This window comes from Ranitomeya imitator, chromosome 6 (assembly GCF_032444005.1).
Source record: "Ranitomeya imitator isolate aRanImi1 chromosome 6, aRanImi1.pri, whole genome shotgun sequence".
NCBI classification, from domain to species: domain Eukaryota; kingdom Metazoa; phylum Chordata; class Amphibia; order Anura; family Dendrobatidae; genus Ranitomeya; species Ranitomeya imitator.
The window spans coordinates 413,218,370-413,231,054 of NC_091287.1; the positions used below are offsets into that span (position 1 = coordinate 413,218,370).

The window sequence follows — 12,685 nt, forward strand, 5'->3', positions numbered from 1 at the left end:
ACAATACCCTGCACCTGCTGCAGAAACTCTTCTTTGGTTACAGGCCTAGCAGAATGCACTTAGAAAAGTGATCTGTGCCGTCTGCAGGAAGAGATGAGAGGCCCCAGGATAATGTCATGGTGTGACATCAGTGGGGAGAATACAAGCAGTAATTACAGCCTTGCCGATGGAACACATACAATGACAAGGCTTCCATGTGTACTTAGCAGCTCTATGGAGAGGCTTTACTTCGATAACTACTCATATTTACCACTTAATGCTCCTTTAAGACCAGAAGGACTTAAACCAAATAACACAAATCCCGGATCCAGATTCCGGTGATATTGAGTCATTCTCGCCCAAGATTAGGACAGGGATGGGCAGAATACTGTCCGCTGTAGTAGCAGCTAGTTTGTCTGGTCTCTGGGCAGACTGCTTCATGCAGCTCTCCTCACTCGTTGCATTGTCTGTGCTAATCTTATAAAATATTCTGCATTTTCCGCAGACTCAGGGCAGAAGGACGTTTAATGACTTCTACAGATGGACATAAGAAGTTCAATATTTCAGCCAGATCAGGCCTAGAATTACACTGGGACACAAAGCTCATACCATGCTGAAAAATCATCTTTGTGGGGACTTGGATTCTTCTCTTTTCTTGTAGAAAATAAATAATGGGGAACCTTAGAGGGGCTTTTCTCTTTTCATAGTTTGGTGCGCTGCTCAACAGAGCTTTGCTGGCTACAATAATCATTGGCACAACCCGGTTCGCTCGGAGTTCCAAGAAGATCAGAGGCAGGACTAGTCCACGGGGGGGAGGACACAGCCTCATGGGACTAGTCCTGCCTCAGTCTATGGAAGGCACTATAAGCGCACTTATATAATAACCTCAATATTAGCATTACACAAAATATCTCATCGAAAAAGGGATAATGATGGCTACCACGAAAGCAGTGGTTGAGGAAAGAAGACTGGTCTCAGAGGTTTCCTTTTAAGTCTTTGAAAAATAATTATTTTGCAATTTGTATAGCTCAAATGCACAAAGCCAAACATTAGCATTGCAATACATACGCATAAAAGGCAGCTTCTCAGGGCACGGGAGGTGCGGAGAGATCGTAAAGTTTTCTGGCAGGTACATGGTTGACTGTGCAGTGAAGTCTGTAGAGTTTGTCCCATCTGGATAATCTGCGCAGGAAATAAAAACAAAACAGATCCAAACCTGAAAACTGCTGAATAATTGTAACAAACAATGAAAAAGTCCCAGTGTCTGTAAAAATGAAGTAACGTAATATATACAGAGGAGTTATAGTGAGCAGCCTGACATATAAAACCTAGGACAGATTGTGATGGACTTCAAGATATTCCCACACTGAAGGCACCCGAATATGTAAGAGAAAAGTCGTCTGAACCTGACTGTTTTGTCAGGACCCTCTGATGATTCAGTATGCCTGACCGATTTGCCCTGAAGACTGTCCTAAAGTGTGTCACAGTGGTTTACTGCCCTTTAATTAAGCGCACATGCACGCTCAGTAAAACTGCTACTGGACCACTGTACTGGTTATTTCTCACTACACACCAGTTTTTTGCAGTCAGGCACAATCCGGCAAATTATGAAAAAAACGGAACCGGCAAAAGTTGCCGCAGGATCCGTTTTTTTCTCAGAGACTTGTATTAGCGACGGATTGCCTCACGTTTCATCTGTTTGCCGGATCTGTCAAACATTCGTTTTCAGGTGGCCAGAGAAAATGGACATAGTAACGTTTTTTTGTGTCCGTCACTTGCTATAATGCTCTCTCTTCCCCAGAATCCAATTGGCCAGATCAGCTAGTCGAATACGGCTAAAAAATTTGGATCCGTCGCATCAGTTTTTCACAATTTGCGATGGATCAGTTTTTTTCAAAAATTCGCCGGATTGAGCCTGACAGCAAAAACCTGATGTGTGAAAGCAGCCACAGTGTCATTGCAGGTGCGCGCACACTGTACACAGACCGTGAATGAGTCCAGCGGCTCTCACACAGTGTCAGTGCTATCAATCATGGAAGAGGACGGCAGAGGTAAGTGGAAAACAAGCATGCTGGAAGGTTCACAGAACTGCTGGGCCACGCCATGAGTGCATCACCATTTTTTTGCTGACAGATTCCCTTTAAGTACGGTAGCTTCATCTATATATCTCACAGACACTTTGCCTGACCAAGATTACTATACTACAGGCCAAGATGCACTATAAATCAGAGGCTGCATTGCCACTGCTGAATGGGAACAATGGCCAAGAGACTTACTGAACTTAAAAACATGACAAAGGATCAGACATCAAACCCATCTCAATAATATACAGTCTCTTGCCACTTAGACCTAAAGAACCTCTCTAGAATCCGCCCTTTTCTCACCATGGAAACAAAAACCCTCACTGTCACCCTAATCCACTCCCGCCTGGACTACTGCAATTCTCTATTAATTGGCCTCCCCCCTCACTCGACTTTCCCCTCCCCAGTCCATCCTTAATGCAGCAGCCAGGGTCGTCCATCTGGCTAATCATTACTTGGACACGTCCGCTCTTCGCAAGTTGTTACACTGGCTGCCCATTCATTACAGGATACAATTCAAAGTACTTGCTCTCACCCACAAAGCTCTCCACAGTGCGGCACCCCCTTACATCTCCGCCCTCATTTCGGTCTATCGGCCTAACCGACCACTGCACTCTGCAAAGGACTTTCGACTAACCTCTGCTCTAATACACACCTCCCACTACCGTCTCCAAGACTTCTCCCGTGCTGCACCAATCCTCTGGAATGCTCTACCCTAAGATATTAGGACCATCCACAATTTGCATAGTTTTAGGTGCACCCAGTGTCGGACTGGAGCACCTTGGGCCCACCAGAGAAAATCTTTCTTGGGGCCCACTAAGTAGCTACACAGAAACAAATTCAAGACCATCAATTGTGTAGTAAAACACGCCAATATCAGGGCATAATATAAGGTAGTACACGTTTTAATTATGTAGCAGGGGTTGGGGTAGCCCCTAATAGAATATAAAGTAGCCCCCCTCATAGAATATAATGCAGCCCCCCCATAGAATATAATGCAGCCCCCCTCATAGGGTATAATACAGCACCCCACAAAAGATAATACAACCCCCTCAAAGTATAATGCAGCCCCCCCACAGAATATAATGTAGCTCCCTCATATGGCATAATGCAGCCCCTCCACAAAATATAATGTAGCCCCTCAGAGTATAATGCAACCCCCTCATAAGGCAGCCCCCCATAGAATATACTGTAGCCCCTCATGGGGCATAATGCAGCACCCCTCATATAGTATGATGTAGCCACCTGAGAGAATAATGCAGCCCCCACAGAATTATAATGTAGCCCCCTCATAGGGTATAATGCAGCCCCCCTGAAAGGGTATAATGCAGCCCCCTCCACCATTGTACTCATTACCACCTCCATCATTGCCTTCTCCCCACTACCATTGTTCTTTCCACCACTACCATCTTTGTCCTTTACACCACATCCATCATTGCTTTCTTCCCCACCACCATCATCGCCTCCCCCACCACCATCATCACTGCCTCCCCCACAACTGCTTCCCCACCACCATCATCATTGCCTCCCCCACCACCATCATCATTGCTTCCCCCGCCACCATCATTGCACCCACCACCATTATCATTTCCTCCAGCACCATCATCATTGCCCCCACCACCATCATCATTGCCCCCACCACCATCATCATTGCCCCACCACCATCATCATTGCCCCACCACCATCATCATTGCCCCACCACCATCATCATCACCTCTGGCACCATAATCATTGCCCCCACCACCATCATCATCATCATTGCCTCCAGCACCATCATCATTGCCCCCACCATCATCATCATTGCCCCCACCACCATCATTACCCCACCAGCATCATTGCCCCCACCACCTTCATCATTGCCTCCAGCACCATCATCATTATTGCTTCCCCCACTACCATCATCGCCCCCACCACCATCATCGCTCCCACCACCATCGCTCCCACCACCATCATCGCCTCCAGTACATAATCATTGCCTCCAGCACCATCATCATTACCCCATCATCATTACCCCACCACCATCATCATTGCCCCCACCACCATCATCATTATTGCTTCCCCCACCACCATCATCGCCCCCACCACCATCATTGCCTCCAGCACCATCATCATTGCCCCCACCATCATTGCTTCCCCCACCACCATCATCGCCTCCAGCACTGTCATCATCATTGCTTCCCCCACCACATCATCCTCATCATTGCCCCACCACCATAATCATTGCCTCCAGCACCATCATCTTTGCCCCCACCACCATCATCATTGCCTCCAGCACCATCAACATAGCCCCACCACCATCATCATTGCCCCCAGCACCATCATCATTGCCTCACCACCATTATTGCACCCACCACCATCATTGCCTCCAGCACCATCATCATCGACCCCACCACAATCATCATTGCCTCCAGCACCATCATTGCTTCCCCCACAACCATCCTTGCCTCCAGCACCATCATCATCATTGCCTCCAGCACCATCATCATCATTGCCTCCAGCACCATCATCATCATTGCTTCCGCCACCACCATCATAACCATCATTGCCCCACCACCATTGCCCCCACCACCATCATCATTGCCTCCAGCACCATCATCATTGCCTCCCCCCACACACACAGCTGTACACACGGAGGCAGAGACACACACGCAGGCAGGCAGAGACGCACACACAGACAGACACACACACACACAGACACACACCCACTCACTTCTCCGCACGTTCCGGCAACTTTCTCTCTGAAACAGCCGCACTGAATGATGACGTCATCCAGCCGCGCTGATTCAGACAGGAAGTGCCGGGCAGGAAGGAGGACGGCGTGAATCCCTGCAGCTCCGCTCTGGTCCCAAGCTGCAGGGATCGCAATCAAGGATCGCCACCCTTTAGGGGCCCACCTCTGGGGCCCCCCATTCAGTAGCATCGGCAGGCAGTGTTAGCCTCAGCCTGCGGCTAACGCTGCCCGCCATTAAAGTGAAATGGTATTCACGCCTCTCCACGCCCATGGGAGTGTGGGGGAAGCGTGAATATTCATTTCTCTTTAGCAGCGGGGACAGACTCCTGTCCATCTGCTGCTCTCTGGCACCAGGAGGGCCCCCCTTGACTCAGGGGCCTCATAGCAGCTGGGTGTGCCGCTATTAGCGACACTTTCCTAATGTTCAAAAAGCCATTTTGCTATTCATATTTCATATTCGACATGCTTTGGCACGATAGAGTGCAACCTTTTTTTGTATATTGTATATGGAGGTAGCTGCTCCTGGTATGCACCTATTCACACTAGTTTGGTTGTGCCTGTCGATTATCCTAGTAATGTGCCAGTAAAAGTTTGGAAAAACCAATATAAAGGTGAACACTCTGTTATTTCACTTGGAAATGTAGAGAATTATCCTCTGACTTCTGTTATGAAGCATGGATCTGGAGATGTCCACAGGCTGCACCCAGCATTATACCAGCGCGGAGTGGGCACGCTTCACAGGGAATGCTCACTAATCCCATTATTAGCAGCTCCATGCACAAAACATCCAAGAAAACGTCTAAGAAATGACTGTAGCAATCGGCCAGAGGAATGGCACATAGATAAAGATCTAACAGGAACTTTTTCCATAACAGGTGCACACTCTTTCAAACCACATGATTCAATGTTATTACACTATGAACCATGACAAAGTCCAAGGAACAGAACTTTTTTCCCTTTGTAAGCCCTGTATCCACAATTGGTATTAACATTTATCAAAATGTCATTAAAACAGGAGACAACCGACAAGCCATAAAATCTCACATGTATGCGGCCAAGACAGAACTGACTCAGAGTCCATTCAGCACTGCCAACTTTTGTAGCTACCTGGTATATGAGGTGAGGAGCGCCATGGAAAATTCCTTATTAAACAAAGCTCTGGTGGAAAATTAGATCTTCATATTTAGATGGTGATTACAGTGGTCCCCCACCTATGTTCTGCATACCCCTGCAGATAAAAGCTGGGGCTCTCCTTTATCCTGGAGCTTCTCCACTTCCAGAATGGTGGAGACTCACTTTACACCCCTATGCCATGCTCTTTCAGATAAATCGTACCCTAGGTACGGGTGGCGCATTACAGACGTGTACTAGTAGTCAAAACGGCACAAAAAATGCCTAATAGGTACTATAAAGAACAGCGGTACTTGCAGCTCCACGGCGGTCACATACACAGGAGCACTGATCACGTCATATTCCTTTGGGTTGGAGCTCAGCGCTTGGTCAGCCCATCTTCACGACATCGGAATTTGCCTGCGTTACCAGCAATAACTTGTACAAATACTGACCACACGCAGCTTAAAGGGGTCAGATTTAATAAAGTTAAAATAAAAAAATACTTCTGATTTACCCTAAACAATCCTATGCTCCAGGGTCGGCGCTCTGGATGCTCTGCTGGTTCTGCAGTGCTGGTGTCCCTTCCATCATTCTTGTGACTGCTGCAGCCAATCACTGTCATCTGCAGCCGACTGCAATCCAAGCAAATTCTCCACTAAAACCAATGACTGGCTGCAGCGGTCATGTGAGGTGGTGCTAGAGTGGCAGGAAATTCATTGAAAAATAAATGGTTAACATTTCCAGCAGTCCGAAGTGAGTCTGCACTGAACTCCAATAATGTGACAAGTACACATGAAGAGGGACATATGTATAGAGCCACGGTGACCAGGTTAAAGGCGGCTCTAAGGCCGGGGCCCCCAGCTTCTGTAGCGCGAGTCACCCTCCGATATGACAGATGGCGCTGGGCCACACAATAGTAAAAGCAAAGAGTCTCCTTCCAGTGAGATATTTTTCCAGTACCAAATGGTAGTAATGCCGACACCAGTGCATAATACCACGAGGGTCCGACCTGCGGGGGTCCATGAGCCAGTGGTTGGGTAGCACCTTTCTGGGAGCACACAATGTAGCTGCACTTACACAAGACATGTTCTTAAAGGGATTTTTAAAAGAATGCTTATCGGTTGACAGAATGGAGCTGGCTTAGTTAATAAGCAGTCCTGTGTGGCTGAGCACATGGATAGAGCGAATACCTGAACACTGGCAATATCTGGCCTAATAGAAGAATATTAGTACGGCTGAATAAAGTACCACAAAGTACTTTTACATAAATGTTAATGGGGCTGAAAACTCTCACCCAACTCTTCATGTGGCTGTAATTCAAAGCTCACATTGTTACCGAGCACATTAGGAAAAAGGAGAACCTGCTGAGAGATCCCTGAGGATAATATGGAGGAGACCAAGCAGAACATCAGGAAGAACTTTAGTTAAAGTTACAGGGCTTTTCCCACAAAGTACATTTTAATCAATAGATCTTGGAATAACAATTTCCACAATTGGAGGTGTTAAAAAAAAAACCGTTCCTGTGCTGAGATAATCTTATAAATGTGCCCCTGCTTTGTACTGTGTAATGACCGTACAGGAACATGGTCTGATCATACCACAGCTACTGGCCAGAGGAGGAAGCAAAAGAGAGTATACAGACAGGACCACAGCCGATTCTGTGAGGTAAAATATTTTCCTGTCTATTTTTAAGCAATGTTTTTCCTCAGAGAAAAAGAATCAGCTGTGATCCCCTGCTGTAACATCTGTGTACTCGTGTCCTCCCCTGCCTAGAAGCTGTGGTATGATCAGACCACGTTCCTGTACGGTCAGACACAGCCATTACACAGTAGGGACACATTTATAAGATTATCTCAGCACAGGAACATTGTTTTAAAAACTCATCTAATTGTGGAATGTATTTATTATTCACAGATCGATTAGCTTTGATAGTGGGAAAACCCCTTTAAAACTCTTCCCTTACTAAGAAATATAGTTGGGTTACTCATCTACAGGTTTCATCATACACACGTCAACAGTGCAGTTACAACATGAAGAACTAAAAGTTATGGCATTATGGAAATCACAGGATGGATAGACAGGTTAAAGAAATGCCAATGATGCAATATCGCGTATGAACGCAAAGCGCAGAACTACGCGCACTTACACGCCATCGGTGAGGTTATTAATGATTGCCTGAGGAATCTTCTGCCATGCTGAATAGACTTGGGCAAATCATCAAGATCCTAGTGGCAGAGAATTCCTCAGACAACCATTACTAACCTCACTGATAGCAACCAAGACGAGTATGTGCAGGATTTCTGCATAGGGCACTCATTCTATATTGAGCAAATCCAAAAACGTTGTTTCCATTTTTTCATCCTTAGCACATTGGTAACATGTCTGTCCATCCTTCCATAATGCCTCAACTTTTCCTGCTTGTGTAGCAATTTCCCCTCGTTGAGGAGTGTGTTTTAGGAGTTTATTTTAGTAATTTAATTCTATCGCCAAAAAAATAATACATTGAAAAGATCGGTGTAATCATTATACATGTTGACAAGCAGACAGAGATGAACTGGAATATAAGTACAGTAAGTATGCATGACACGTTTGAACAGGACATTACATTTATCGAGCTCCTCACTGCTGGCTGTCCATTAACCGGGTCTTAGTCCCCCTTGGCCCTTATTCACATTTACATCATTTGACATAGGTTAAGGTTTTAATACTAGAGGTTAGGACCATCCTGAATAGTGCCACCTTGATGTGGTGGGATGGTTTTTACAGTTTTTTTAAATCAAAATTATGTTGATCAAGTACCTACCCCATGTTATTTTCACGCACGATTGCTATTTACTGAGGGGTATTTGCTCATTTTGTTTTTATCTTTGGTTTCATTTATTAATGAGTAGATGGGACATGTGATAACATTTTACAGCTCTCCCCTTAGAGGAGGGATCATAAGTGGGAGTATAAGTTTTAAATGTCGTCTAAAATGCCAGTGGGTGTCTTCACAAGATGACGACTAATACATAAAGGGTTTTTTATACCAACGCAACTCACAGTTATTGCCCAGGCCACATCTACAATGCATTGTAATACAAAATTAGGCAGATTTTGGTAAACGATCCCATGTGCCAGGCAGGAAAAAAAAAAAAAAAAAAAAATCAGATCAGGCAAGAAAACCAGGAGTGTCACTCATGTAAGGGACCACAGCAGGACAAAAATTTGATTGACAAGACATGTGGATTGGAGATACAGTTGATGAGGCACATTCACATCTATGTATGATTCTATAGTAGAAATATTTTTTTTTATTTTAATATGAAAATGTAAGGACATTAAGGAAACCCTTTTCAAATGAAATCTACATGAAAAGTTGAATATGTGCAAACAGTTTTCTTTAATGTTTCTTATCGATTTTGTCATAAGTTTTCCATTCATACCTAGGGCTTCTACTGGTCCTCTTGGAAACAGACTGCATACCTTACTGTTTTAGTGGCGGTGTCAAACACTATTTTAAAAATTAAAGAAAAAAAAAATATACAGGTTTTGCTGCAGTTTTTTTTTTTTTTTTTATAAAATGCAAGAAAGAATCTGGCGAGGAGAAATGCTAGTGCTCCTTTTCTTTTTTTCAACTATTTCTTTTGAACCCACTTCAAGCTTCAGCTTAAAAAAAAAAAAAAAAACGAAACCAGTGTGACGGATGGCTGTATATGGACTCATACAGGGAAAGCTGGGGGCACATTTTAAGTAATTAAAAGGATATTGTGCAAGGTTGTAATAAATGACATGGTGAAGTCCCTCGTGCTCCAGAGATAGAGCAGATTCGTTTGTTGCCGGATTTGTGTATATGAGAAGGCATACAGCCAGCAAATTTCACCTTAAAGGCATAACCACAATTGCATCCATGCCACACTTCATTCATTCATTATTCTACAGGAAATAAAATGCACAGGAAGACACTACAGAAGGCAGGATCTCCCGGGTGCTGCTCCGTCCACGTTCCCTTTATATGCCATGGAAGGTGAAAGCTTATGTTTCCCAATCAAAAAAAAAAATTCAGTTTGACGTAAAAAACAAACCTGTGCTTTAATTTCACCACCTATGTCCAGCGCAGAGTCTCCGCTGCCGCCCAGGTCAGCAGAGCCGACATCACGTGAACAGCGCTGCAGACTACCACTGGCTTGTGTCATTCGCATAGGCAGATCAGCTGAGCCCAGAGATTGGCTGCAGTGCTGTCATCCTGATATCAGCTCTGCAGACAAACAACCACGACAGGAGAAGTGGCGCAGAGTCTCCGTGCTGGACCTGGGGTGGGAAGTTTGAATTTTCATTTTTTGCAGTGATCTGCGCCTAGGGGCTTAACCCATAAAACCCCTGTATAGAAGTATTGCATCATTATTGCATCACGAGCACTGCTTTTTATACTAAAGCAGTTGACTGACACAGGGTTCGACTTCTGAAATTTCCATAGGCCCATGTGTATATTTCCCATGTAAGAACCACTAGAGGGGAAAAGCAGCACTACACACTGCAAATGTGCAGACCAGAAAGGCCTCATGTTAATAAAAACCATGGTCCACAGGGGTTGTCTTAATAAGATGACCCCTCTGGTAGCATGGTAATTATCTGTTAGTATAGATGGCCTTAGATTGGATTGGTAAAAGTGACATTGCCTTCTCTTTGTCAGATTAGGTAAGGGGCCACATACTTTCAATGGCCGCCGGCTGCTTGTTCAACATAGAGGTGTCTGAGGAATAGCTAAGCACATTCGTGTTTTCAATGGTAAGATGCTAAATTAGGTGCTCCCAGGCACCTCTGGTGACATTCACCATGCACAATCCATTTTCTCCCTACAATATGTCGAACAAATGACAGCAGAACAGCGAATAATTTCCGGTGAGCGTGGTGCACAGCCTGATGGTCCGGTGTTGGGGCAGACTCCATGTGCCGAGTGGTAAGCCATGGGAGCATCCTCCCGTAGCTATGGTTCCCCTCGTATAAGCGGAGGTGTGGGCTAGAGGTGAGCTCCAGCCAAAAGCACCGCCGTGCACTGGCGAGGTTAGCGGGGGGCGTGGTAAGGGCCATAAAGAATGCATCCTTCAAAACACGTCGGCTTTTTGGTCCCATTATGAACCAGTCGTTGAGAACTGGTGATGTCACGCTTACCATGCCCCTCACTAACCTTGCCACTGCACAGCGGCGCGGCCGGCGCTTATCACCAGCCCGCACCTTCCCTCATACGAGGGGAACCATAGCTACAGGAGGACCCTCCCAAGGCTCACCACTCACCACACGGAGTCTGCCCCACCATCAGGATGTGCACCGTGCTCACCGGGATCTGAGTAAGGGCTCATGTACACTTGCAGTGAAATCAGACGAATTCAATCTGATAAAAAAAAATTAGATTGAATTCGGACCAATGTTAATCTAGGATTGGTTTAACCTAGGATAATCTAGGTTTTTTTCCAGCTCGGATTAGATCACGATCAGGCTGGGGAAAAAAAAAAGTCGCGGCGTGCTGCGAATGTAAACAGAAAACGGATTGCATCCCGCAATAGAAGTCAATAGGTGTGATAGAAAAATTGTATAGCACTCGCACCGGTGTCCTTTGAAAAGCCGGCAATTCATATGCGGCTAATGTAAAAAACACACTGACAGGTTATAATATAAAAGATAGATTACACATATACACAGAATACATAATATACATACCGTATATCAGTGGTCCCCAACTCGAGGCCTCGAGGGCCGCCAACAGTGCAGGTTTTCAGGATTTCCTTAGTATTGCACAGGGGTTGGAATCATCACCTGTGCAGATGATCACATTACCACCGATGCAATACTAAAGAAATCCTGAAAACCTGCACTGTTGGCGGCCCTCGAGGCCTGGAGTTGGGGACCCCTGCCGTATATACTCGAGTATAAGCTGAGATTTTCAGCCCATTTTTTGGGGCTGAAAGTCCCCCTATCGGCTTATACAGTCATACCCAGGGGTCGGCAGGGGAGGGGGAGCGGGGGCTATCCAATAATACTCACCTGCTCCTGGCGCGGTCCCTGCACGTCCCTGGCTCACCTGCGCCCCAGCTTCTTCCTGTATTAAGCGGTCACATGGTACCGCTCATTACAGTAATGAATATGCTGCTCCACCTTCCATAGGGGTGGAGCCACATATTCATTACTGTAATGAGCGGTAACGGTGACCGCTCAGTACAGGGAGAAGCTGCGGCACAGAGGAAGCAGGGACTGCACCGCGCCAGCAGCAGGTGAGTATAATGGGGAGGGGGAGTGCAGCGATCTTCACCTGCTCCTCAACGCGGGCGCTGCTCCGTCATCAGCAGTGACGCTCAGGTCAGACGGCGCGGTGACGTGGTTAGTGTGCGCCCTCTGCCTGAACGTCAGTGCAGAAGACGCTGAAGATGGAGCGGCGCCCGGAATGAAGTCAGGTGAATATTGAAAGTGTCGGGGGCCTGAGCAACGAGAGGAGAGTATGTGATTTTTTTTTTTTTATTGCAGCAACAGCATATGGGGCAAATGACTGTTTGGAGCATCTTATGGGGCCATAATCAGCATTTGTGCAGCATTACATTGGGCAAATGTCTATATGGAGCATCTTATGGGGCCATAATCCACATTTATGGAGCATTATATGGGGCAAATATCTCTATGGAGCATCTTTTGGAGCCATAATCATCATTTGTGGAGCATTATATGGGGCGTATTTTGTATGGAGCATCTTATGGGCCATAATCCGCATTTGTGCAGCATTATATGGGGCATAGTTTAATATGGAGCATCT

General features: G+C 45.8%; 1 protein-coding gene across 1 annotated transcript in view; it reads right to left on the reverse strand.

Moving 5' to 3' along the window:
- The window catches only part of B4GALT6 (beta-1,4-galactosyltransferase 6), a 134,494-nt gene that overhangs the window by 47,154 nt on the left and 74,655 nt on the right, over positions 1–12,685 (reverse strand). Inside the window, exon 3 of the mRNA XM_069731245.1 lies at positions 1,048–1,161. Coding sequence (XP_069587346.1) covers positions 1,048–1,161 — 114 coding nt within the window. The remainder of the gene's footprint in view (positions 1–1,047; positions 1,162–12,685) is intronic.